Raw genomic sequence first — 22,248 nt, 5'->3', positions numbered from 1 at the left:
GGCTGGAACAGAACCGGCTGGAGCCGGTACTGCTGGAACCGGACTGGCACGGCTGGAACTGCGATCCGACACGGCTGGCACCGGACCGGCTGATCCGACGGGGCTCAGAACCAGAACCCGACAGGGCCCGAAACCAGAACCCGACAGGGTTCGGAACCAGAACCCCACAGGGTTCGGAGCCAGGATCCGACAGGGTTCGGAACCAGAACCCCACAGGGTTCGGAACCAGAACCCCACAGGGTTCGGAGCCGGGCGCGGAGCAGCAGCCCCGGGATCCGCCGCGGGCAGCGGGACAGATCCGGCACTGGGGAGCCCTGATCCCTCTTCCCAATCTCCTGATCCCCCCAGGGCTGCTGATCCCCCCCTTCCAGCGCACTCTGATCCCCCCAGGGCTGCTGATCCCCCTCTCCAGGGTCTCCTCTCCCCTCAGAACCCGCCGCTCCCCTCACGGCCGCCGCCCGCTCACAGATGGGGATGGCGGAGACGATGAAGGCGTTGCCGAAGAAGAGCGCGGAGGATTTGGCCGAGAGGTTTCGGCTGAAGTCCTGCAGCAGCAGATCCTCCTCGGACTGCTGCCGGCCGCCGGGGCCGCCCTTGGGAGCCATGGCGGGACAAGGCAGCGTCAGCACGGCCCGAGCGGCTCCGGGTCAGGCGGGGCGGGCCCGGCGGGCCGGGAGCGCTTCCGGAGCGCGGCCCTCCCTCAGCCCCATCCCTCAGCCCGGCCCTACAGCGAGCCCATCCCTCAGCCGGGCTACAGCGATCCCTTCCGACCCTACAGCGATCCCTTCCGACCCTACAGTGATCCCATCTGATCCTTTAGGGATCCCCTCCCTCAGCCCGGCTACAGGGATCCCTTCCGACCCTACAGTGATCCCATCTGATCCTTTAGGGATCCCCTCCCTCAGCCGGGCTACAGGGATCCCTTCCGATGCTACAGCGATCCCATCTGATCCTTTAGTGATCCCATCCCTCAGCCCGGCTATAGCAATCCCATCCGATCCTACAGTGATCCCATCCCGGTCCTACAGCGATCCCATCCGATCCTATAGCAATCCCATGCAATCCTATAGCAATCCCACCCCTCAGCCCAGATCCTATAGCCATCCCAGGCCGATGCTATAGCAATCCCATCCCCGTCCCATCCCCATCCCAATCCCGATCCCATCCCAATCCCGATCCCATCCCGGTCCCGATCCCATCCCGGTCCCGATCCCATCCCGGTCCCGATCCCATCCCGGTCCCGATCCCATCCTGGTCCCGATCCCATCCCGGTCCCGATCCCATCCCGGTCCCGATCCCATCCCGGTCCCGATGCAGCCCCGCTGAGGCTGTGGCAGGTGAGTGCCCGTCGGGCCGGGATCCCCCCGGTGTCACAGCTGGCCTGGGAAGGAGTGGAAGGAAATTGGCCGTGTTTTCTGTGGTGTTTTCCCCCGCTGTGAAAGATCCACCCTCCAGCTCCCTCAGCAGAGCGTTCCTGTCTTGTTTCAGGCTTTTGGAGCCATCCCTGGTGTGCCGGGCTGGGGAGCAGTGCAGAGTGCCCTGCTCTCCTCTGCTGTTGGCGTTCCCTCTGCAGATTGTGGTGACAGCCCGCAGAGGTTTGGGGATGAACAGCAGTGGGGAGCACTTGCCAGTGGGGTACAGGCATTGTCCCGATGGCCTGGGCTGGCTGCAGCACTCCTTGTCCCCTGGACTGACAATTCTCTCCATGCCTTTAACGTTTTGGTGGAAACTTCATTTAGCAAAGCGTGTATTTTTCTGAAATTTAATTAATGTCCCCCATTTATTTCCCTCCAGTTATTAGTGTTCTCTGCTTCCAATAAAACACTTCAGTTGTGTGCCATGAGGAAATGCTAAGTGGAAAGTGGGGTTAAATATGATCAAAATGAATTCATGATGATAGAGCTTTATACAACACTTGGGTGCAGAAGAACTCTGCTTTTTGAGCTCATAATAAATTTCCAAGACCAAACAAAGCAGATTTTCAGATTCAGTGTGTTGATGCAGTGTGCTAACAGGATCTGTTGATGTCATATTATCTGCAGGCAGCCATGGGAGTTACACCTCCTTCCTTCAGGCTTGGAAATCTCTCTCCTGCAGGGATTCCCAGGCTGGGTTTGTGGACACACCAGCCCGTCAGATGAAGCACAGGAGCTCTTGGGAGCAGCAGCAGCACCTGTGAGTACCAGTGTGGCCATACCTGTGCAGGTGTGCAGGGACCCAGTCTTCTCCTCACCATGGAATCGTGGAATGGGTTGGGCTGGAGGGGGCTTTAAAGCTCAGCTCATTCCAGCCCTGCCATGGGTAGGGACACCTTCCTCTCTCCTTGTCCAAATTGCCAGGGATGAACCTCTCCTGAAGTGATTTCAGCAGTCCCTGGCTCCCACAGGTGGGAAATGCAGTTTTTGCCTCTTAGGTGACATTCCCAAAAGTGTGCTGAGAATGGTTTTTCAGCAAGAGTGGAGATTGGGGTTGGTTTCTTTGTAAATCAGGTTAAACCCACAGTGTCCCCACCCATGGCTGTGGGGTGGAACTGGATGGGCTTTAGGGCCCTCCCAACCCAAACCACTTGGTGATTCTAGTAGAAAACATTAATTAACAGTAATAAATCAGTGATGCCAATCATGTGAATTTTTTTATTAAAGAGCATGCTTAGGGTTGTACAAAGTAGTTGGAAAAACTGGGGAAAATCAAGATGGTTTCAAGATTTAGAGTAGTCATTATCTCTGCCCTTGCCCAGATTTCTTCCTTCCTCTCATCTGGGTAAATTTGTTTTGTGTTGTGGTGGTGGGATGTAATTAAGTCTTTTTGTTCTTGGTTTGGCTTACATGGGAAGGATGCTGTCATTTTGGAATGAAATCTGACCATCTGTCTGTCCATTAGGATGAAAAAGGACATTGATTTAGGCAGTGGAATGATGAAAGATTTTCTTGAAAACACAAATGAGCTCTTTGTTTTTTTTAAAGCCCCTGCCACTGGCAAAATGTGGCTTCAGGCAGAACTCTGTGTACAGTGAGAGCTTCATACCCCAAGTGTGTTACAGATGCTTCCTCAAAAATAAAGAGGGCCACCACTTCATTTATTGGACAATAAATAAAAAAATCCCAGGTTTTGTTTAAGTGCCTAAATTTGATTCTTGGCTAAATCCTCATTCAGAAACTGCTGGGAATGTTTCAGTCAAGGTCAGAGGAGCAATGGCTCTGTGACCCAAAAGCAAAAGTTCTCTTGGTGACAGGAAAACCCAACTTAACTATTGGGTTTCTTACCAAATTTCTTCTGAAGCACAGCAGCAGTGATAAGTATTCTGAAAAGACATGGATTGTCTTTACTGCTGTCCCTTCTTCTCTAAATTTATAAGGTGGCCTAAGCTGAAAAATTGGAATGAGGGCAGTGACATTTCCTGGCAGGACTTGCTTTGTTTATTTTATTTCATTGTTGCCACTTACGTGTGTATAGACTTAAACCACCTTTGTGTCAGATTACTGCAATTTATCGTGCAGGAAAGGATTAATGTGCTGAGTTTGGGATCAGCTGGTGGGGAATTGTTTAAATACAAAGGAAAACCTCCTTTGGATGAGCACTCATGAGCTGAGAAGCTTCTCCCTGAGTGTGAGAACTGGGTGAGGGAGAGGCTTTCCAGTTCTCCTGTGTGCTGTGCTTTTCCTGAAGCATTCTGTGGTGTCTGAGGTTTAAGACTGGAGCCATAATCTGGCTGTGTTATTTTCCAGACAAATCAGTCCCTCCATGTGGCTTAGAATCCCAGAATGATTTGTGTTGGAGGGGACCTTAAAGTTCATCTGCTTCCAAGCCACTTTCCACTGGAATGCAGCCCCCAGAAGAGGTGCCAATCATTCCTAAAAGCTGGGAATTGCTGGATTGCTGTGGCACTTGCTGTCGGGGAAGGCAGCTCAGTGTGTAGCATATGTGACCCACTTTTCAAGTCTTGAAATGGTCTCATCTGCTCCAGTTTCCTTCTTTAGCATTTTTAAGATTCTTGTGCCTGCAGACCACATGAATGAAATCATGTCTAGGAATAGGTTCAGCCTTGCTCAGCATTTATTCTGGGAACAGTTGAAAAGCACTATCAGAGGCACTGTTTGGAAAACAACCACAACATAAAGGCAGTCCAGCAGTCGTTCCCATGTGGGACAGTGAGCTGGTGTCAGAGCCCCCAGGTGGCTCTGCCGTGGTCCCTGGGGCTGTGTGAGGTGATGAGCAGTGGGATTATCCCGGTGCAGGATCCTGTCAGTGGGAAGGGAGCAGGCAGATGGGATTTCTGAGCCTGGCATGTGGCATCCTGGCACCCACCCACCGCTGCTGCTCCATCCCTCAGGCTGCTCGCTGCCACTTCCCACCTGTGTCTCCTCCAGGGCTCCCCACTCCTGCAGCCTCCAGCTTGGCAAGCACCTGCACCTGAACCACAGGGAGGTTTTAGCCTGTAAGTGTCTTGTCAGACATCCCTGTGCTGACTGTTCCTAAAATGCTAATACCTAAAGTAAGTGTGAACTAAAACTGAAATGCCATTTGAGCAGTGTTTGGCTGAGGGAGTAGAAGGGGGTGTTACTGATTGCTTCATCTCCTGGAACAGCTGGGGATTAATGCATCCACAGAAAACTTTATGTTATCTTAACTTTATGTGTTATCCAGCTGGCCAGTCATGGCTCAACCTGAGCCTGCTTAGAAAAAAATTCTACCAAGTTCCTTTCCTAATTTAAGAAGCCTTAGGAAATGTGAAAGACAAAAAGTCATGAACAGAATGAGATACAAGGCAGTATCCTGTACCCTTCAGGAGAGCTGGATCCAGCAACACACAGATGGATGAGTCCCAGGAATAAAGCATTTCTAGTGTGCTCCCACACAGGATTCTTGTGGAAAGAAATGTCCAAATGCAGATTCTCGTTTGCAGAGCAGAGCATCTCCTACTCAGAGCACTTCAGGCTGTTTCCAAGAACAGCTGCTGAGCAGAGCAGGCATTTGGCTGTTTCTGCATCATCCTAGGGCTGGTTTTATTTAGGTGTTCTGCAGCCTGGGCCCACCCAGCTGCTCCTTGAGCTTCAGATTTCGGTTCTTCAATTCCTGCATCTTACAAGAAAAATGTGCAATTGAAGGGAGCATTGATTTTGTCCATTTGGTTACGTTTTTCTCAGTTTAAGATGTTGACACTCCTGTCTGTAAGAATTGGCCTTTTCCAGGAATATCTACAGAGATCTTCATTCATACCTTCAGCTTCTCCAGGAGCAGCTCTTGGCTGGTTTTCAGATATAAAACAGGCCAGTGCTGTTACCTTCCATGCATCCTTTTGTTAATTTGTTGGAATTTTTTGGTTGAAGAATGGACTTTATTTGCATGTACATAGTAAATTACCTGTTAGTAAAACAGAACGGGTGTTAATTACATTATTTGAATGCAGACACCAAAATGTCTGTGTGCTAGGTAGAGCTAGCTGGTGATTTTACTCAATATTTAACTTTCAATTGGTAAACACTGCATTGTAAAGGAACAAGGAACATTTCCCATTTTGTTTAGTTTAAAAAGGAGTTTGCCTAAAGGAGAAGGACCAAAGCACTGTCATCCACACATTACTGCTGAGCTGGTGGCAGGATCCACCTGGGGAATGTTCCAGAATCATCATTATCCTTAAAAGGTGTCAAAAGTTCAGTGGTGTTCATTAAGGATCGCTAAGTGTTGCTTTGGCCTTGAATAAATTCCCGGGGTTTACATGGATTTGAGAGATTTCCACGAGAGGGAGCAGCAGTTCAACAAAATCCCATCTAAACCAGACGAGCCTGGCCCCACTCTGGGCACATCTTGACTCATTTAATGCATTAATTTGTGTATTTACATCAACTTCCAAATCAGGTCAGTGTCCCACAGTGTCCCTCCAGCCTGGTACTTTTTGGTGTCTGGTGTTACCTGGTCTCAGTCTGTACCTGACTCCCTGCAAATGCTCACTACATGCATTCTAAAAATGAAATGTAGGGGTTTATTTTTAATATTATTGTTTTACTTTGGAAGCATCATTAATTTCCCCCTCAGACTGGTCCAGCTGCAGAAGGAAACTCTCCCTAGAAGGCTGAGTTCTGGAGAAGCTGCTGACCTGATAGAACAGAAATAGAAAGGAGCTGTGTGCTAAATGATTTCTTGTTCCATGAGGTAGTCAGGAGCTCTCAGGAGTGACCGAGCTGCAGCTGCTGTGCTGCCATCCTGAAAGCACAGAGGTGTTCTCTGCCCACACAGGCCAAGGGTCGAGGTCCATTCCTCTGCCTGGGGCACTAAAATACCTCTGCAGAAATGATTAACTCCTGACAAATTTCCAGGAAAAGGGCCCCCCTTGGAATTGTGTGTTCGCTGTCTGAATTCATCAGTCCTAAATCACTGCCTGGGATAAGATTATTTGATAGTGAAATAACCAGAGGTGTGGTGATACTCATGTATAATACATGAAAAAGGCTGTTTTCACCAGACTTGGTACTTTCAAGACTTTTAATTACTATTACAAGATATTAAAAGAGGGAGAATTTGAGACCAAGGAAATGACTTTGCTTACTGCCAGCTGCAAATGTGAAAGTTGGGTCTGAATACAAAAGGTTTCATTGATTAATTGGAACCACTCTAGTTTTGGGACTTTTCTTTGGACCAGTGTCAAAAAAGAAAAAGACGAGGTTTTCTGAAAAATCCCCAACACACAGTGAATATGTAACCATCAAAAAAATTTTTACTTTAAAGACTAGCACCACCTTCTTCCATTGACCTGCTCTAAGATTATCATGTATAAACAGATAAGGTCTGGAGATGGATAGAATGAATGAACAGAACGAAAGTAATGAACAGAAATTCACTAGTAAATGAATTTAATGAATAGAAAATTTCATCTTGGTAAGTTTAAACTGTGACATTTCTGCCTTCCTTGTCTTGAGGACCGACCACAGCCTGTGGAGCCCAGTAGGTGTCAGTCCAGCCAAGGCTTCCTGAGCACAGCCGTGAATAAACCTCTGCTGCCCTCCTGCCTCTTCCTTCCCAGCCCAGAAACCTGGCTGGCATCATTTCCCATCACAGTCACAGCCAGCACATCAGAGATTCCCTTTTCCCTGCTGTTACCTTCTAATAAATGTCTGCATGGTTGGCCTTTCCTTTCCCTGGCTGCTCACCTGCCCTGGCTGCCTGGCAGGGGTAGAGCTCGGGCTGGGATTTGCAGGGGATTAGCTTTGCCATCAAGCATTGGGGTGGAAAAGCACAAATCCAGGGAGCCGCCCTGAGGAGAAGAATTTGGGAGCTCAACATGACCCGAGCTGGCCCCCAGAACCTCCCCAGCCCCATGCCCTGGGCTGAGCCCCAGCGTGGGCAGCAGGGGAGGGGAAATTCTGCCCCACTCAGGTGAGACCCCACCTGCAGAGCTGCCCCCAGATCTGGGGCCCGACACAGGAGGGACCTGCAGCTGCTGGAGAGAGCCCAGAGCAGGCCAAGGAGCTGCTCCAGGGCTGGAGCCCCTCTGGAGCCAGGCTGGAGAGCTGGGGGTCCTCACCTGGAGAGGAGAAGCTCCAGGGAGAGCTCAGAGCCCCTTGCAGGGCCTGAAGGGGCTCCAGGAGAGCTGGAGAGGGACTGGGGACAAGGGATGGAGGGACAGGACACAGGGAATGGCTCCCAGTGCCAGAGGGCAGGAGGGGCTGGGATGGAATTCCCAGAAAAGCCGTGGCTGTCCCTGGATCCCTGGGAGTGTCCAAGGCCAGGCTGGGTTAGTGGAAGGTCCCTGCCCATGGCCAGGGTGGGATGAGGTGAGATTTAAGGTCCTTGCCACCCAAACCATTCTGGGATCTCTTTGTTTGTTGTCAGCACAGTGCTGTTTGTTGGCTTTTGTGAAACACTGGGAAGTGTTTCAGGAACTTTCCTGTCCTGTGATGTGTTCTAAGAAGTGAAGAATGTTCATTGTGCAAGAGTTGAGGTGGCAAAGGAGTTCTGTCCCTAGAAAAAAATGTCTTGGAGCCCGAGAGCTTTGTTGTTTTATCACAAACATTAAGTCAGATGTTTCTTTCATCAGAGAATCCGAGTGTGCATACTGATTATCCTGTATTTGCAAGTCAGAGTTGTTAATTGCTGTATTCAGCTGGGGCCTTTACCATCTGAAAGAAATAATTAAAGCTTTCTTTCTCTTGCTTAAGATTTAAACATGTATTTAAAGATGAGATCATGCTTTCACGGTGGTCAGAGTTTCTTTCTATATTTGTGTGGGGTGGCCTCAGAAGTGGGTGTCGAGGGTCTGGAGTGCTGTGTTTCCTTTAATTACATATTTGTTTGGGGGAGGATGGTTATTCCAGCCTCTGTCTTTGCCTGGTTCCATCCTCCCAGCCCCAGTGCAGCAGGAGCTGTGCCCACCCCAGTGTGCAGATCAGCCATATGTGCCTCTTATTTATAGCTCATGCGTGAAGGGAGCTATTCCAAAGTGGTAATTTCTGTTCTGGTGGTGGCACATAAATACAAGTGTGTGTGTGAGCAGCTCCTTCTCCCTGAACGAGGATGTGACACATCCCAGTCACCCTGCTTGGGAATGCTCCAGTCCAGACAGACTGGGAGGCTCTGTCTGGTGCTTCAGACACTCGAGAGCTCAATTAATTTATAGATGATAATTTGTTTTCAGTTCCTGCAGATACAGATGCCACCTTTACTCAGCCTCTCTTGAGTCGCTCTCTCTCCAACTGCGTTGGAGTTTTACAAGGACACGGAGGGACAGGACAAGGGGAACGGCTTCAAACTGACAAAGAGTAGGTTTAGACTGGATAAAATTCTCCCCTGTGAGGGTGGGGAGGCCCTGGCACAGACAAGCTGTGGCTGCCCCATCCCTGGAAGTCCAAGGCCGGGTTGGACAGGGCTTGGAGCAGCCTGGGATAGTGGAGGGTGGGACTGGATGGGCTTTAAAGTCATTCCCAGCCCCAAAAATCTGTGATTCTATGGAGCTCCGTTTCTGTAATTAGTTGGGGAAGTGGCATATCCTACGTGCACTATAAATGCAGCTGTGCAATGTTTCCCAACTGTGCTGTGCAGCTTGGGCCACCTTAAAACAAGTTTCCTTCCAGCCGCCTTTGTTTTCTGTATGTGTAATTTCATAAAGTCACTGAGCACGAGGAATGAAAGACTGGCTTTAAAAAGAAAACAAGAACACGAGTTGTGGAAGCCTAGAGTGCTTTGGGATGGAAGGACCTAAAAGTTCATCTCGATCCAGCCCCTGCCATGGGCAGGGACACCTTCCACGATCCCAGCTTGCTCCAAGCTCTCTCCAGCCTGGGCTCGGACACTTCCAGGGATGGGGAGCCAGGGCTGCTCTGGGCAGATAATACAATAGGTGTTCCACCACCATGAATGTTACATTCTGAAGTTATTGACCCCTTTGTAAGCTCTCTTATCCGGCCATTCTTAGCGCTGTGGGTGGATGGGTGGTGGCGGTGGCGGTGTGAGCGGCTGGCCGTGCCCGGCCGGGTTTTTCTCGGGGAGCAGGCGGTGATTCAGCAGGGAAGCATGCCCGGCCGGCACGGCCAGCTGAACCGCCCGTGCTCCCTCACACGTACGGCCAGCCGGTGACAGCACGGCACGGCTCGGGGACAAAGGGAGGGGAACTGCTCCTCACCATCCCACCTGTAAAATACTCCCTAAATAAACAATAGCTGCCTCTAGCGCCTTATCACAGCGCGCTTTGGGTGGGGAACGGACCTTAAAACTCATCTCATTCCACCAGCCTGCCCTGGGCAGGGACACCTTCCACACACCGGGCTGCTGCAAGCCCCGTCCGAGCCGGCCTTGAGCGCTTTCCGGGCTGGGGCAGCCGCAGCCTCTCCGGGAAACCTGTTCCGCTCCACGCCGGCTTTTCCGGAGTGTGTCACCGGCAGGAGCACGGCCCCGAGCGGGGCAGAGCCGTGCCAGGGGCTGCGTGTGGCTGCAGCGAGTGACTCAGGGTGACTTTGTTCCCTGTTTGTCTCTTACTCATTCATTAGCGCGGCTGGAGCCGCTCGCACCGGGAGCTCGGGGAGGCTCAGGGTGCCGTCCTTGCCTTCGGTGAGCACGGTGTGTTCCTCCGTGCTGCGTGACTGCAGCTCCCGGGCTGGCACGGCTCATTCCCCGGCTCATTCCCGGCGTGTTCCCGGCTCATTCCCGGCGTGTTCCCGGCTCATTCCCGGCTCATTCCCCGGCTCGCGTGCGAGCCCCACGCACTCAGTGCCGTGCTCGGGGACATCCCTCCCTCCCTCCCTCCCTCCCTCCCTCCCTGCCGGCCTGAAACGAAACGCTCGCTGCGTGATAAGCGAAACGCCGAGGGGCCTCTCGTCCTATCGCTCTTGGGAACGGCCTCGGGCGGCGCTTTCGGTTCTCGCGGCTGACAGCGGTGCGGGGCGTGCTGCAGCCTGGCCGGCGCCGCGGGGGGAACGGCTCCGGGGCGGGGGGAGCGGCTCTAGGGCGGGTCGGAGCGGCTCTGGGGCGGGTCGGAGAAGCTCTAGGGCGGGTCGGAGCGGCTCTAGGGCGGGTCGGAGCGGCTCTAGGGTGGGTCGGAGAGGCCGAGCCCACCCGCGCTCCGCCCCGGCCGGCGCGGCCCGCGGAGCTCCCGCGGCAGCGCTACTTAAGCGGGCGGCTCTGGGGCGCGGGGAGCGCAGCGGGTCGGGGCGGGATGAGCGGCCGGACGCGGCCCTCGGTGCGGACACAGCGGTGCTGACCGTGCCACGGTGTCCCGGCGTCTCCCCCCCAGCAGAAAAGTGATTCCGCTCTGGAGTTGCCGTGGATTTGGGAGAGAACGCGGGAGCAGCGCCGAGGGAAGCCGCGCCGGTAGGTCCCAGCTGCGCTGCTCTGGCTGCCCGGCAGCTCGGCCGCGCTCAGGTTGTGTCTCTGGGCTGCTGCTTTTAATGTTCCCTGTCGAGAGGTGTCTTGAGGCCGGCGGAGTGGCTTTCTTGAGCAGAGGAGGGAAGTGCGATGGGGAGCGGAGCCCCCCGGCCTGGCTGAAGCTCGGCGTGCGGGAGCATCGCTGCGGGATCGCTCCCGCAACCGCAACGCTGAGACCGGAGCGCCGCCAAAGCCTCATCCTCGTCCTCCTCGCTGCTTTATTTTTAGAGTCGTTGGGGGATCCGGCTCTGCTCGCTAAGGCAGTTCTGTAAAAATAGCAGCAAAACTTAAATGCTGGTCGAGTGAGGAATATAAATGTTGAAATAGCAGCAAAGGTATGGCTGGAGGAGATCAGAAGTCGCTTGCTCAGCACCTTGGCGCTGCAAGGGTCCTTGAGCCCTGGCAGATCCCCTCGCTCCTCGCCAGGGCGCTGAGACCTGCGCTGCACCGACGGGAACATCTCATTCTCTTCGGAGTCGAGGATTTTTAAACCCTTGGAGTTACCTGAAGGTGCCTTTGATGGTTTGGAGGAATTGCCCTGGTGTCTGTGGAAGAATAACAGATACACCGATGACTTTGGGGTTAGCTGCCAAACAGATACACCAGTTGCATTAAATTTATTGTAAAAATGGGAAAACTGGCGAGGCACAACTTTTTGTCTTTTTTCCTGGCAATCCTGACGTGCTGTTTCCCAAGGAAGTGGAAAAGCCTTACAAACGAATGTTCCAAAATACGGAAGACTCAGTGAGAAATTTTCCAGAGCAAATCATCAGTAGTCAGAAATTATTGCCAAATTTTCTCTGGTTTTGGGGGTTTTTCTTTTGAAGTGAGGAGTAACTTTGCTCAGAATGCATTTATCCAGGAAGTAATCCTTAATGCGCTCCACTCCGAGCACCGAGCCTGCCTGTGAGATTGAAGAAGGTTTAATTAAATGTAATCAAATATTACAGGATTCCTGATTAAAAGGCGTAGCACTTGCTTTTGGTGACGTACGAGACACACTGCTCATTTGTGCTTCAAATTCTGCAGCTCGCAAGCAATGTCTCTGTTCCTGAGTAACCATCACCCTTCTGTTTGTTTCCCTGCCCAGTTCTAATTCCTGTTGCCCGGCGCGGTGCTGTCCCGGGGCGGGGAGGGCTGGCAGCTCTGGAATTGCTCAGATCCCGGCAGGATTACAGGCTGGAGTCCGTGGGAAGCTCGCCGTGGGTCTCCGCACAGCCGGCGCTGCCCGGCGGTGCTGCCGGGGGATGTGGGAGGCGGCAGCAGGGAGGGAGGGAGGGAGGACACGGGGGGATGGAGTGGGAATGCGGAGCTTTGCTCCTCCGCTGGGAGAGGAAATGGTGCGGGAATGTCTGCAGTGTAGGGGGAGCAGAAATCGGCTCTGTCACGTTCGCTTTTGTGGAATAGGATGAAGCCGAGTGCGCTCGTTTGTTGAACATCCTGACAGGGAGGAGGCGTCGGAGCGTCCCCCTTTCCTGCCCACCCTCGGGGGACTGTGTGTGCGTGCCTGAGTGTCTCAGAGCCTGGATGTGCGGGGAGATGGGGACTGTGGGTTTGGGATTAATTAGCCTGAGTTTAGCTGTTTTCATGCTTTACGTGCCTAAGGGCTACCCGCAGTCACAGCGAGGGGAGGAGTTTGCTGTTGCTGGCTCGAAATCCTCTCCAGGGGTGATCTTGTTCGTGTCAACCATGAGCAATTAGAGAGATTAACTGTCTTGTTTTCCTTTCTGCCCTAGATTGATTCTTGGGAGGCTCTGGGACATTTGAAAGTGATTTGGAGAGAGCAAAGTCTGTGTCCGATGGCCAGCGAGCCCCAGGCAGCGTGCGTGGTGCCCCAGGCTCCCTGCCCAGGAATGAAGTGCTCTCCTGCTGAGGACTTTTCTCCCCAGGTGAGGCTGTCTGAAAAGATCCCACCAGTGAAGCCTTGCTTCAAGAAGAAGCAGCAAGTGCAGAAGAGGCTGGACACACAAACTCTGCGGGCTCTGCGGCCGATCTTCACCAGCCTGCTGGGAGCTGGGGCCTTGGACAGGGTCTTTGTGCCCCGAGGCCAGCGTGGTGGCCATGGTGATTTATGTGAACCTGCTGTGAAAAAGACTCTGGACCTCGGTACCTCTTGCCCCCAGACAGAAAATAATGTGACTGTGCTGATGCCAACAGCTCCAGATGTGCAGGGTCAGCTGGCAGGAGCTCATCCTTCCCCCAGGCACCCTGAGCAGGACTCCCAGGCAGGAGAGCAAGGATTCCCCCCAGAAACTCCTGGAACTGCTGCTGATAATGGTAATGAATCATTCCAGGATCATCCTTTGCACCCAAGTGCTAGTGATGGTGCAGCTTGTCCTCTGTTCCCTGACAAGGTTCTGGAAGGCTACACATCTGCCTTGCTGCAGGAGAACAGCTGTCCAGTGCAATACAACTTGACCCCAAGCAATAAATTCAGTGCTGGGATATTCCAGGATAAAAGTGAAGAAGCTTCCCTTGACCTGGTGTTTGAGCTCTTGAACCAGCTGCAGTATCACACCCACCAGGAGGATGGGATTGAAATCTGTGTGGATTTTCTCCAGGGAACTTGTGTTTATGGCAGTGATTGTCCCAAGCATCACACAGTGTTACCCTATCACTGGCAGGTGAGGAGGACAGCAACCCAGAGGTGGCAAAGTGTGACCAACGATTCCCAGGAGCACCTGGAAAGGCTTTACTGCAACCCTGACAATGACAAGATCAAAGTCAAGTATCGGTAGGTAACTGAATTTACTGAATAAACTGAATTTCCCCTGCTGGGAAGGGGGAAGAAATATAAATATAACAGGATGTGCCTTTTTTTTTCCCCTGATACTTGTATCCAAGCATGTTATAAACCCTGGCATGATGTTTCCTGATTTATATCCAACAAGTTCAACTCAACAAGGAATTCTTGTACACCTGTAAGACTGTTATTTAGCATCTGGAATGTGTTCTTGGAAGCTGGAGGACTTGGAGTGTGTGAAATAAGAAAACTTCAGCTCTGTAGGAATTCAGAGGCTGTTGTGGAATGCTGTGCTTGTTCTTGGCGTTCCTAATTAGTCTTTTCTCTGAGTTAGACAAAGTGGCAGCATGAAAGAGCCTTGGCAGCGCTGGGGCCAGGAATGACAGAGCAGTTGCTCTGTGTCAGTGCGAGCACAGCCTGCATCATTCCATCCACCCAGCTAAAGCACAGGGCAGCTCTGGGGAGAGTTATTGTTTTCTCTCTACAGAGCTGTGTTTATTGACTCGTTTTCTAAAATTAGCCAACAGCTGTTGGCTTGATGTGGTTGTGTGACCGGTGTGGGCTCCCGCACCCCGAGAGCTAAAACTTCTTCAGCTTCTCCCCTGCAGGCTCCAGTCTGAGCAGAGTGGGGAAGAGTGATGTTTACAGGGTGCACTTGGTGCAGGGTGCAGACTGGTTTGGTTTTTTCTGGAGGAAGTGTGTGGTGCACATTGTGGCAGGGCAGATAAGAGAGGAGAAGTTTGCCAGGCTGGCCCAACTCCAGTTCAAAGTGACATTTCTGGAGTGAAACCTTCACACTGCCTTTGCCACCCAAACCCTTCGGGGTTCTGCTCACTGCCTCTTCTTCCTTTCAGTTCCTGAAGGAAGTATATCCCTGCTTTCTCAACATTTTATTCTCATTTATTAAGCTGAGATTTCTCATTTGGCACCAGAGACCAAATCTAGTGCTTAAAGTCAGCATAAGTCTTTACTTTCACTGAATTTGATGTTGGATTAGACACGAAATTCAACCTTTTTCATAGACTCAAACTGGTTTGGGTTGTGAGGGACCATAAAGATCATCCAGTGCCACCCCCTGCCATGGCAGGGACACCTTCACTGTCCCAGCCCCAGTGTCCAGCCTGGCCTTGGGCAGTGCCAGGGATCCAGGGACAGCCCCAGCTTTCCTGGGGAACCTCTGCCAGGGCCTTTTTAGTGATGGCAATATCAAAATATGGATGCCCCACACTGAAAATGAAAGTGAAGTAGAAAATGTAGTAGGGGACAACTATATTTTATAGAATTGTCTTAAAGAAATATGTAATTTTGTAAGGGCATAGCAGATAAAAATCTGCTGAACTTTACAAGAGAGGAACTTCTATTTCCCAAATGTTAGATATGATTTCTGAAAACAAAACAGCACAGCCAGAGCCAAGCCCATTAAATGATTTAACTTTGAGCTCTGTGCAAATGAGCAAATGGTTTCCTTTTAGAAGTTGTGTCACCAAATCCATCACTGCACATGAGCTGTGTGTCCTGAAGGATGGATTGGGAGTGATTTGTGGTGAAGGACACAGTGCTGGGTCATGGCTTAGTCACCCCCAGGCTGGGAAGCTGCTGTGCAGTGCCCTGTCCCAGCACACAGGGGCCATGGATTGCTGCCTGCCTGCTGCAGCTGGGGACAGGGCTGGCAGGTGTGGGGACAGGGCTGGCAGGTGTGGGGACAGGGCTGGCAGGTGTGGGGACAGGGCTGGCAGGTGTGTGCTGGGGACAGGACGTTCCCTGAGTGTGAGGAAAGGCAGAGCAGCAGCTCGGGCTCGGGACTCTGCCCAAGGAGCGAGGCACAGCCCGGGGATACAGACCTGACCTTGCTGGGCTGAGAGGGACAGGACAAACTGCAGATTTGCTCTGGATACTGGGGAGAAATTCTTCCCTGGGAGGGTGGGGAGACCCTGGCTCTGGGGCTGTCCCTGGATCCCTGGCTGTGCCCAAGGCCAGGCTGAACAGGGCTGGGAGCAGCTGGGACAGGGGAAGGCATCCCTGCCATGGCAGGGGTGGAACCAGCTGATCTTTAACATCCCTTCCACCAAGAGTATTTAAGAAGTAAAAGGAGCATGGAGTGAGATTATGTCAGTGAGACCTTTGGAGTGAAGCTCTATTTAAGACCAGAGCTGATTTCAAACTTTGAGTCTGATCCTCCTCAGAACTTTGACTTGCCAGGCTTGGAGATAGGAGCTCAACATTTCACTGCTCTTCATCACCAGCTTCTTCTGCAGCATCACCTGGTCTGAGGAGAACCTGCTGAGGTGTGGGGAGCCCCAGCTCCCTGCTGGCCACTGGTGCCCGGTGTCCCCAAGCCGTGTCCCCTGGGATCTGTGACCGTGTCCTGCCAGCGCCGCGTCCCATGGTTACGGCATTATTTGTTAAAGCCATTAATCTGCCGTGGTCAGACGAGCTTTGCAGGCCTGTCTGCTCGTGGCAGGCAGAGGAAAAGCCTGCTCAGCACTCTGCCTGGCCAGCAAGGCTGCTGTCTGTCCTGCTCCGGGGGTGTGGTGACTGGGGATGCCCCCAGGGAGCTGGGCCCTTCCAGAAAGTGTTGGCTATCAGCTCAATTAGGGAATGAGCTCTAAATTAGGGTGTTCTTCAAGGAGCTATTTATATAAACCTTCCTTCCTCTTAATTATTGGGATGAGTAATGATGGAGATAATGTGTATTTTACATTACTCATCTCAATAACTTAAGTTGTTGCCTCTCACCTAAGGGAATGTGATCTCAGAGGAGTGGTAAACCTTGTTTAGTTACTTTGTGTAATGCAACTCCTTCAGCTACTTCTTGCAGTTTGACCTCAAACTGAGTATTTCTCATAAATTACTTTATTTTTTTTTTGGATTCTTGAGTCTGCCAAGTATGTAGAGCCACATACCAAGCTATCTAAACAAATGGGGGAACATCAACTTATCAGGTTAAAGTACTTAGGAGCACTCAGTTTTCTTCATAGATGTGAGGAGAGGCCCTGGAGAAGTTCCAGCTTGCAGCAAAGAGAGAGCAGTGCCAAGTGCTGCTTTCCAGCAGGAGATGCCCACGTTGGGATATTTTAAGATGCTCTTTGCTAAGGGGAAATACTTGGCTGAGGGGCTGAGCAGGTTTCCCCACACACACACACCTGTCCTATCATGCACACGTCGCTTTTCTAAACAGCAGCATTAGAGATTCCAGCAGGATTTGTTTAAAACAACTCTGCAGTTCCTGACCCATCAGTTCCCCCTGCTTTGGTTGGAAATTCCACTCTTTCTCTTAAAAAATAAAGGCAATAAAGGCTCCCAGCTCGCCTGACACGGCAGCTTCTTGCTGTTGCTTTGATTCTTTCCTTTTTCTTTCTTTTTCCCGTAATTTCTGTAAGTTTTATGGAATGCTAGCTGGAAGAGAAGCCAGGATGAGGCTGCAGGGTGGCTCTGCAGTGGGATGGGTTCTGCCTGGGAGCTCTTCTCTCTCTGCACGCTCCTGGTCCTTGGGTGAAGTCAGTAAATGGGGACAGGGCAAGAGGAAACTCAAGCTGTCCTGGGGAGGTTCAGCTCAGATATCAGCAGGAATTTCTCCCTGGAAAGGGTGGTCAGGCACAGGAAGGTCTGTCCAGGGAGGTTTGGAGTCCCCATCCCTGGAGGTGTCCAAGGAATGAGTGGATGTGGCACTTGGTGCTCTGGGCTGGGAACGAGGTTGGACTTGGTGTTCTTGAGGTCTTTTCCAACCCAAATTGATTCTGTGACTCTGTAAATACAGAGTGTTCCACTGGGGTTATCAGGGGGCAAGTGAGGGGGCTGGGAAGGAGAGGCATGGACACCTAGAAATGCACAGGAAACTGGTTTTCCTTCATTCCTCTGTGTGTGGGATGGCTGCTTCTCTGGTGCTGACAGAATGTGCCTGACGTGTTAAAAATCATACAGAGCGTGGTGGAGGCATTTCAGGCATGGAATCATGGAATCACAGAGTGCTCTGGCTTGGAAAAGCCCAGCCAGTGCCACCCCTGCCATGGCAGGGACACCTTCCCCTGTCCCAGGCTGCTCCAAGCCCTGTCCAGGACACTGCCACGGGTGCAGGGGCAGCCTCTGTGGGCAGCAGCTGCCTGGGGAGTTCTGCAGGGCCCATCAAACAGTTAAATTTCAGAGGTTTTCTGTGTGATCCACACAGTGCCACAGTGTGTGAGATAAGGCATGTGTTAGTGATAACAGGAGATGGGAAACCAGCTGAGAGTCCCCCTGCCTGGCTTTGGGGGAGGTTCTTGGCTATTCCCTGAGTGGTTGGGAGCTGCTTTTCATTCCTTTCCAGGAGGAATGCAAGGCAGAGCCTCAAATAAAACTCCTGGGAAGCGATTTTGGAAGCGTTTGCCTCGTGCTGTGTGGGTTCCTTTTAGCTGCACTCTGCAGCACCATTCCCATATGAAATGAAACTAATTGGCTTCAAGCTGTAGAAAAGCAGGGAGGCCCTGAGCAGAGCTGTGAGGAACCAGCAATCAGTGCCATCCCTGCTTGCTGTCAATAAACAGATTGCACTTTGGGGAACAGCTGTCATCTGGCTGCAGGTTGAGGTCAGGCTGTTCCTGGCAATAAAGCAGAGCTTCCTGAAACAGAGAGCAGGGATTGCTCCCAGGTAGGGCAGCAGGCTCAGGGCTGGGACAGGAGTGCCCATCCCTGAGCCAGGACAGCACAAAGTGACAATGATTTGCTCAGCAGGAGCGCTGATCCTGAGGTTCCTTCCTGCTGGGAACTCGGATGTGTTGAAATCAAGAGGGATTTGAGCTGGGTAATAATTGAGAATCTGGTTCTCGTAGTCACATGTACACAGGAGTGCTTGTGTTTTTGGGGGGAGTTGGTTTTGGGAGGTGTGATGCAGAGCATTCATTTTTTAGGAAAAGCCTGGAATGCCGGGACAAGGGGGAATGAATTTCCAGTGCCAGAAGGCAGAGATAGGGGGGATATTGGGAAGGAATTCCTCCCTGTGCGGGTGGGGAGGCCCTGGAATAGAATTCCCAGAGCAGCTGTGGCTGTCCCTGGATCCCTGGCAGTGCCTGGGACAGCGGGAGATGTCCCTGCCTGTGGCTCTGGGTGAGCTTTGGGCTCCCTGCCTGCAGCAGCTCTGCTCTAAAACAGAAATAGTTTATGTTGGAAAGGAACCCCTAAAGGTCATCGAGTCCCACACCCTGCCAGGAGCATCTTCTACCGATTTAGCAATTAAACAAACAAACAAACCTCTCCCAAACACATCCGGGGGAGCAGCTGAGAGCCGGTGGAGCCCAGCAAGCCTGGCCAGGGACACTGTGTTTGTTGTGCCCTGCAAACACGAGGTGTAGCTGGGGTTTGAACTGGGAAACAGGGCCTGTGGGATCCTTGGGAGAGGGAAATGTGTTCAACATCCTCATTGCTGGGGAGTTCTGGAACTTACCCAAGCCTCACAGCCCAGGCTCCCCCTAACCCTTGTTCAGGTGTGGAGTGGGTTCTTGGGAAGAACAAACAACTTCTGGTACAGTCCCTTCTCCTCCAGCAGCCCTGCCTCGAGGATTTCCTGATCCAGGGCTGGGGGGGATACTTGTATTATTATTATTATTATTATTATTACTGTTATTTTCCCTGCCAGGCGTTCATCTAAGCCATACACACACTCCCACATGTCTGGGCCAGTGTGTCAGCAGTTGTTTCAGACAAGCTGGCCCCCCTCGCTGTGAGGGTTCCAAAAGATTGCTTCTGCAAGCACCCCTGACACCAACTGTACAGGCAGGGAAAAACAGGCTCTCCAACCTTTAAAGAATAAACACAGGAAAAGCAGCAAAGTCGCTGTTTTGGGTTCTTTATTCCCCTGAGGATGGTGCCTTTAAGCTGGGAGGGAGATGTGGCTGTGGCATGTCCCCAGTGTGAGGTGTCACCTCCCACGTGGCCCAGGGTCACCACAGAGAGCAGCAGCGTGACTGGATGAGGGGGCAAGTTCAGTAAAATGTGAACCTCACGTGCTGCCCTGGCACTGCTGCCCCTCTCTGGGGTTTGAACTGGGGAGACTGCTGGGATCCAGGCTCAGATGGCTTCTTTGTGCTCCTGCCCTGCTCTGGAGGTCCCTGTGTGCCTGTCACACCTTGTGCCCAGTCCTGCTCCCTGCAGAGCTGTTGATGAGCATCCCTTGGGAGTGTTCCTGGGCCTTTTCCTGCTGCTGTGCCTTTCCATTTGGCTCTCTTGTCTGAGCTCTGCTCTCGCTGTTTCGGTACCTGTGAATTAAACTCTGGGTTGGGTGTCCAGCTCTGGCACAGGCTGTGCCTGGTGGAGTCCTGTCCCTGGAGGGGTTGGAGCCCTGGGCATGTGGCATTTGGGGACATGGGGCAGTGCTGGGGATGGTTGGACTCCATGCTCTGAGAGGGCTTTTCCAGCTGAACCAAATCTGGGATTTCTCTGATCCTTGATTTCATCCAGGAGTTTGAACTCTCAGCCCCCCACCCAAAGCTGGGCTCATCTCTGGGAGAGTCCTCCCCCTGCAGCTTCACCCAGGAGCACAAACAAGATGAAATCTCTCTGTTTTGGTGTCTCCAGGAAGCCTCAGTGCCTGCCTTGGCTGCTGCAGTCTCTGAGCTCCGTGTGGCTCCCCCAGCCCTGAGAACAAAACCTTCTCCTGCCCCTCTGAAGCCCCTGAGCTCCGGGGGCCCTCCAGCTTGTTACTGGTGCAGAGAGGAACTGGTTTAGTCAGAGAGAGAAGCTCACCAGTTTCAGCATGGCAGGGTGAGCCGTGCTGTGTGTCACAGCTGGGAGCAGCTTTCACATCCTGCTCTGCCCCTGCTGCTCGCAGCGTTTCTGTTTTCTGTCAACCTGTTTGCGGTAACTCGCCACACGGCCCCGAACTCGCAGAGGAGCTGCAAACCACACGGCTTTTCAGAGCACCTACAAAACAGATTTCTCTGCTCATCCATTTGTACATAACATCTGTTTGTCTTGCTGAAGGGAAGGAGCCCGGGGGATTCACGCATTAGGCTGAAGTTCTTTAGAAGGATGGAAGGGAGAGCTTAAATATTCTTATTTTGGCTGCACTCATCTGAAAAAAATCTATCAGTGCTAAAACTTGCCAGTCGAGGAACCTGCTCACTCCAGTGTCCTGGAAAGTTTACACCTTTCTGTTATTTCTTACATTTAGGGAACAAAGAAAATGCAACTTATTTGTGGGGTCACGTTCTGCTGTTGGAGTTTTATCTTGAGTTGTGCTGTTCCACAGCACTGAATTTGGGTTGTGTGCCCTCTTCTTCTGAGAGTTCAATGTGCTCATTCTCTCTGTGCAAATAGTTCCACTGAACTGCTTTATTTTATAAACAGAGGCTTTTATTTGGTGAGTTGGTGAGGAGAAATTCTTCAGAAATCTCTGTTCTCACCTCTCAGTCTCTGTGGGACCTTTCACAAGGGCACTTGGTGCCAGGACAAGGGGAATGGCTTTAAACTGCCAGAGGGCAATGGATGGGGTGTTGGGAAGGAATTGTTCCCTGGCAGGGTGGGCAGAGCAGCTGGATGGTTCCCTGGCAGTGTCCCTGGACAGGGCTGGGAGCCCCTGGGACAGGGGAAGGTGTCCCTGCCATGGCAGGGGTGGCACTGGGTGGGCTTCACCCAAACCATTCCGGGATTCTACACCTCTGCTGGCTTTCAGGTTTTGTCCCTCTGTGCTGAAATCCATGGGTTTATTGGGATACAAAAGGTGAGAATTGTCTGTTTCTCCCATTCTTCCCAGGGGCCAGGAGTTCTGGGTGGATCTGAACCTTATGAAAATATACGAAAGTGCAGAGTTCGACCAAATGCGGCGCCTGTCCACAGCGTCCTGCCCCAGCTCCAGCTCCAGCTGCTACACCGTGTGGAAATACTTCTGCAGGGACCACTTTGGCTGGAGAGAGTACTCTGAGGTATGGCCCCTTCCCTCTCCTGCCCCTGGCCTGGAGCCAGCACGCTGTAAATCCACCCCTGCTCAGCCTGGTTCCTCCCTGACACTCAGGGAAGGGATCTGGAGTTCCTGTGAGGATGAGGAGAGTCAGGGCTGAACTGAGAAAGCAACAAAGGGACAGCTCTGCTGGCTTGTGCTTCTGAGATCCTGACTTGAATCACCCTGAGAACATCAGGGCTGGCCACACTGTCCCACTGGGGAGCAAAGCAGCTGCTGGCAATGCCAAGGAAACCTCTCTGGAGCCTCATTTGTTTTTATGTCAGTGGGACAGCTTCTGCAGCCTTCAGAACACCTCCTCTATTTACCTTGGCAGTTTTAAATTGATTTCCCTGTCCCCAGAGCTCTGCTGAGCTGGGACACACACTGCCAGAGCTGTGGGCTGGGCACGGCTGAGGTTTGGAATGAAACCTCCTCAGTGCTGGCAGTCCCAGCAATAATTGCTGAGTGTAAGAACTGGAGAGAGTTGGGCAGAAACACCACAAATAACACAGTGAGGGTGCTTGAGCTGCGAGGAGAGCTGCAAGGCCTGGCTTGGTGCAGTGTAGAGCAGGAATGTGAATTTTGGAGAGTGTGGTTTCTCACGTTTGCTTTTTTCTTCTCCATTTCCCCTTTTTCCCCTGTTTCCCCCTCCATTTCCTTCTCCATTTCCCCCTCCATTTCCCCCCCATTTTTCCACTTTCTCCCCCTTGTTTCTCCCCCTTGTTTCTCCCCCTTGTTTCTCCCC

General features: G+C 52.1%; 2 protein-coding genes and 1 long non-coding RNA gene across 3 annotated transcripts in view; 2 read left to right on the top strand and 1 right to left on the bottom strand.

Moving 5' to 3' along the window:
- The window catches only part of SSR3 (signal sequence receptor subunit 3), a 3,362-nt gene extending 2,659 nt beyond the window's left edge, over window positions 1–703 (bottom strand). The window contains exon 1 of the mRNA XM_015638343.1: window positions 467–703. Within this exon, the coding sequence (XP_015493829.1) occupies window positions 467–605 (139 nt within the window). The 5' untranslated portion in view covers window positions 606–703. The remainder of the gene's footprint in view (window positions 1–466) is intronic.
- Window positions 704–1,245: 542 nt separating this feature from the next.
- Window positions 1,246–7,485, top strand: LOC107208968. Its single transcript, XR_001523383.2, has 3 exons — window positions 1,246–1,337; window positions 2,043–2,175; window positions 6,915–7,485. It is a non-coding gene; the product is annotated as an uncharacterized LOC107208968 (long non-coding RNA).
- Window positions 7,486–10,542: 3,057 nt separating this feature from the next.
- Window positions 10,543–22,248, top strand: part of TIPARP (TCDD inducible poly(ADP-ribose) polymerase) — a 15,717-nt gene continuing 4,011 nt past the window's right edge. The window contains exons 1-3 of the mRNA XM_019007855.2: window positions 10,543–10,797; window positions 12,588–13,585; window positions 21,318–21,486. Coding sequence (XP_018863400.1) covers window positions 12,651–13,585; window positions 21,318–21,486 — 1,104 coding nt within the window. The 5' untranslated portion in view covers window positions 10,543–10,797; window positions 12,588–12,650. The remainder of the gene's footprint in view (window positions 10,798–12,587; window positions 13,586–21,317; window positions 21,487–22,248) is intronic.

The sequence above is a fragment of the Parus major genome, chromosome 9, assembly GCF_001522545.3.
Source record: "Parus major isolate Abel chromosome 9, Parus_major1.1, whole genome shotgun sequence".
In the NCBI taxonomy this organism is placed as follows: domain Eukaryota; kingdom Metazoa; phylum Chordata; class Aves; order Passeriformes; family Paridae; genus Parus; species Parus major.
Note: the sequence above shows the minus strand (reverse complement) of the source record. Positions and strands in the feature narration are given on the sequence as shown.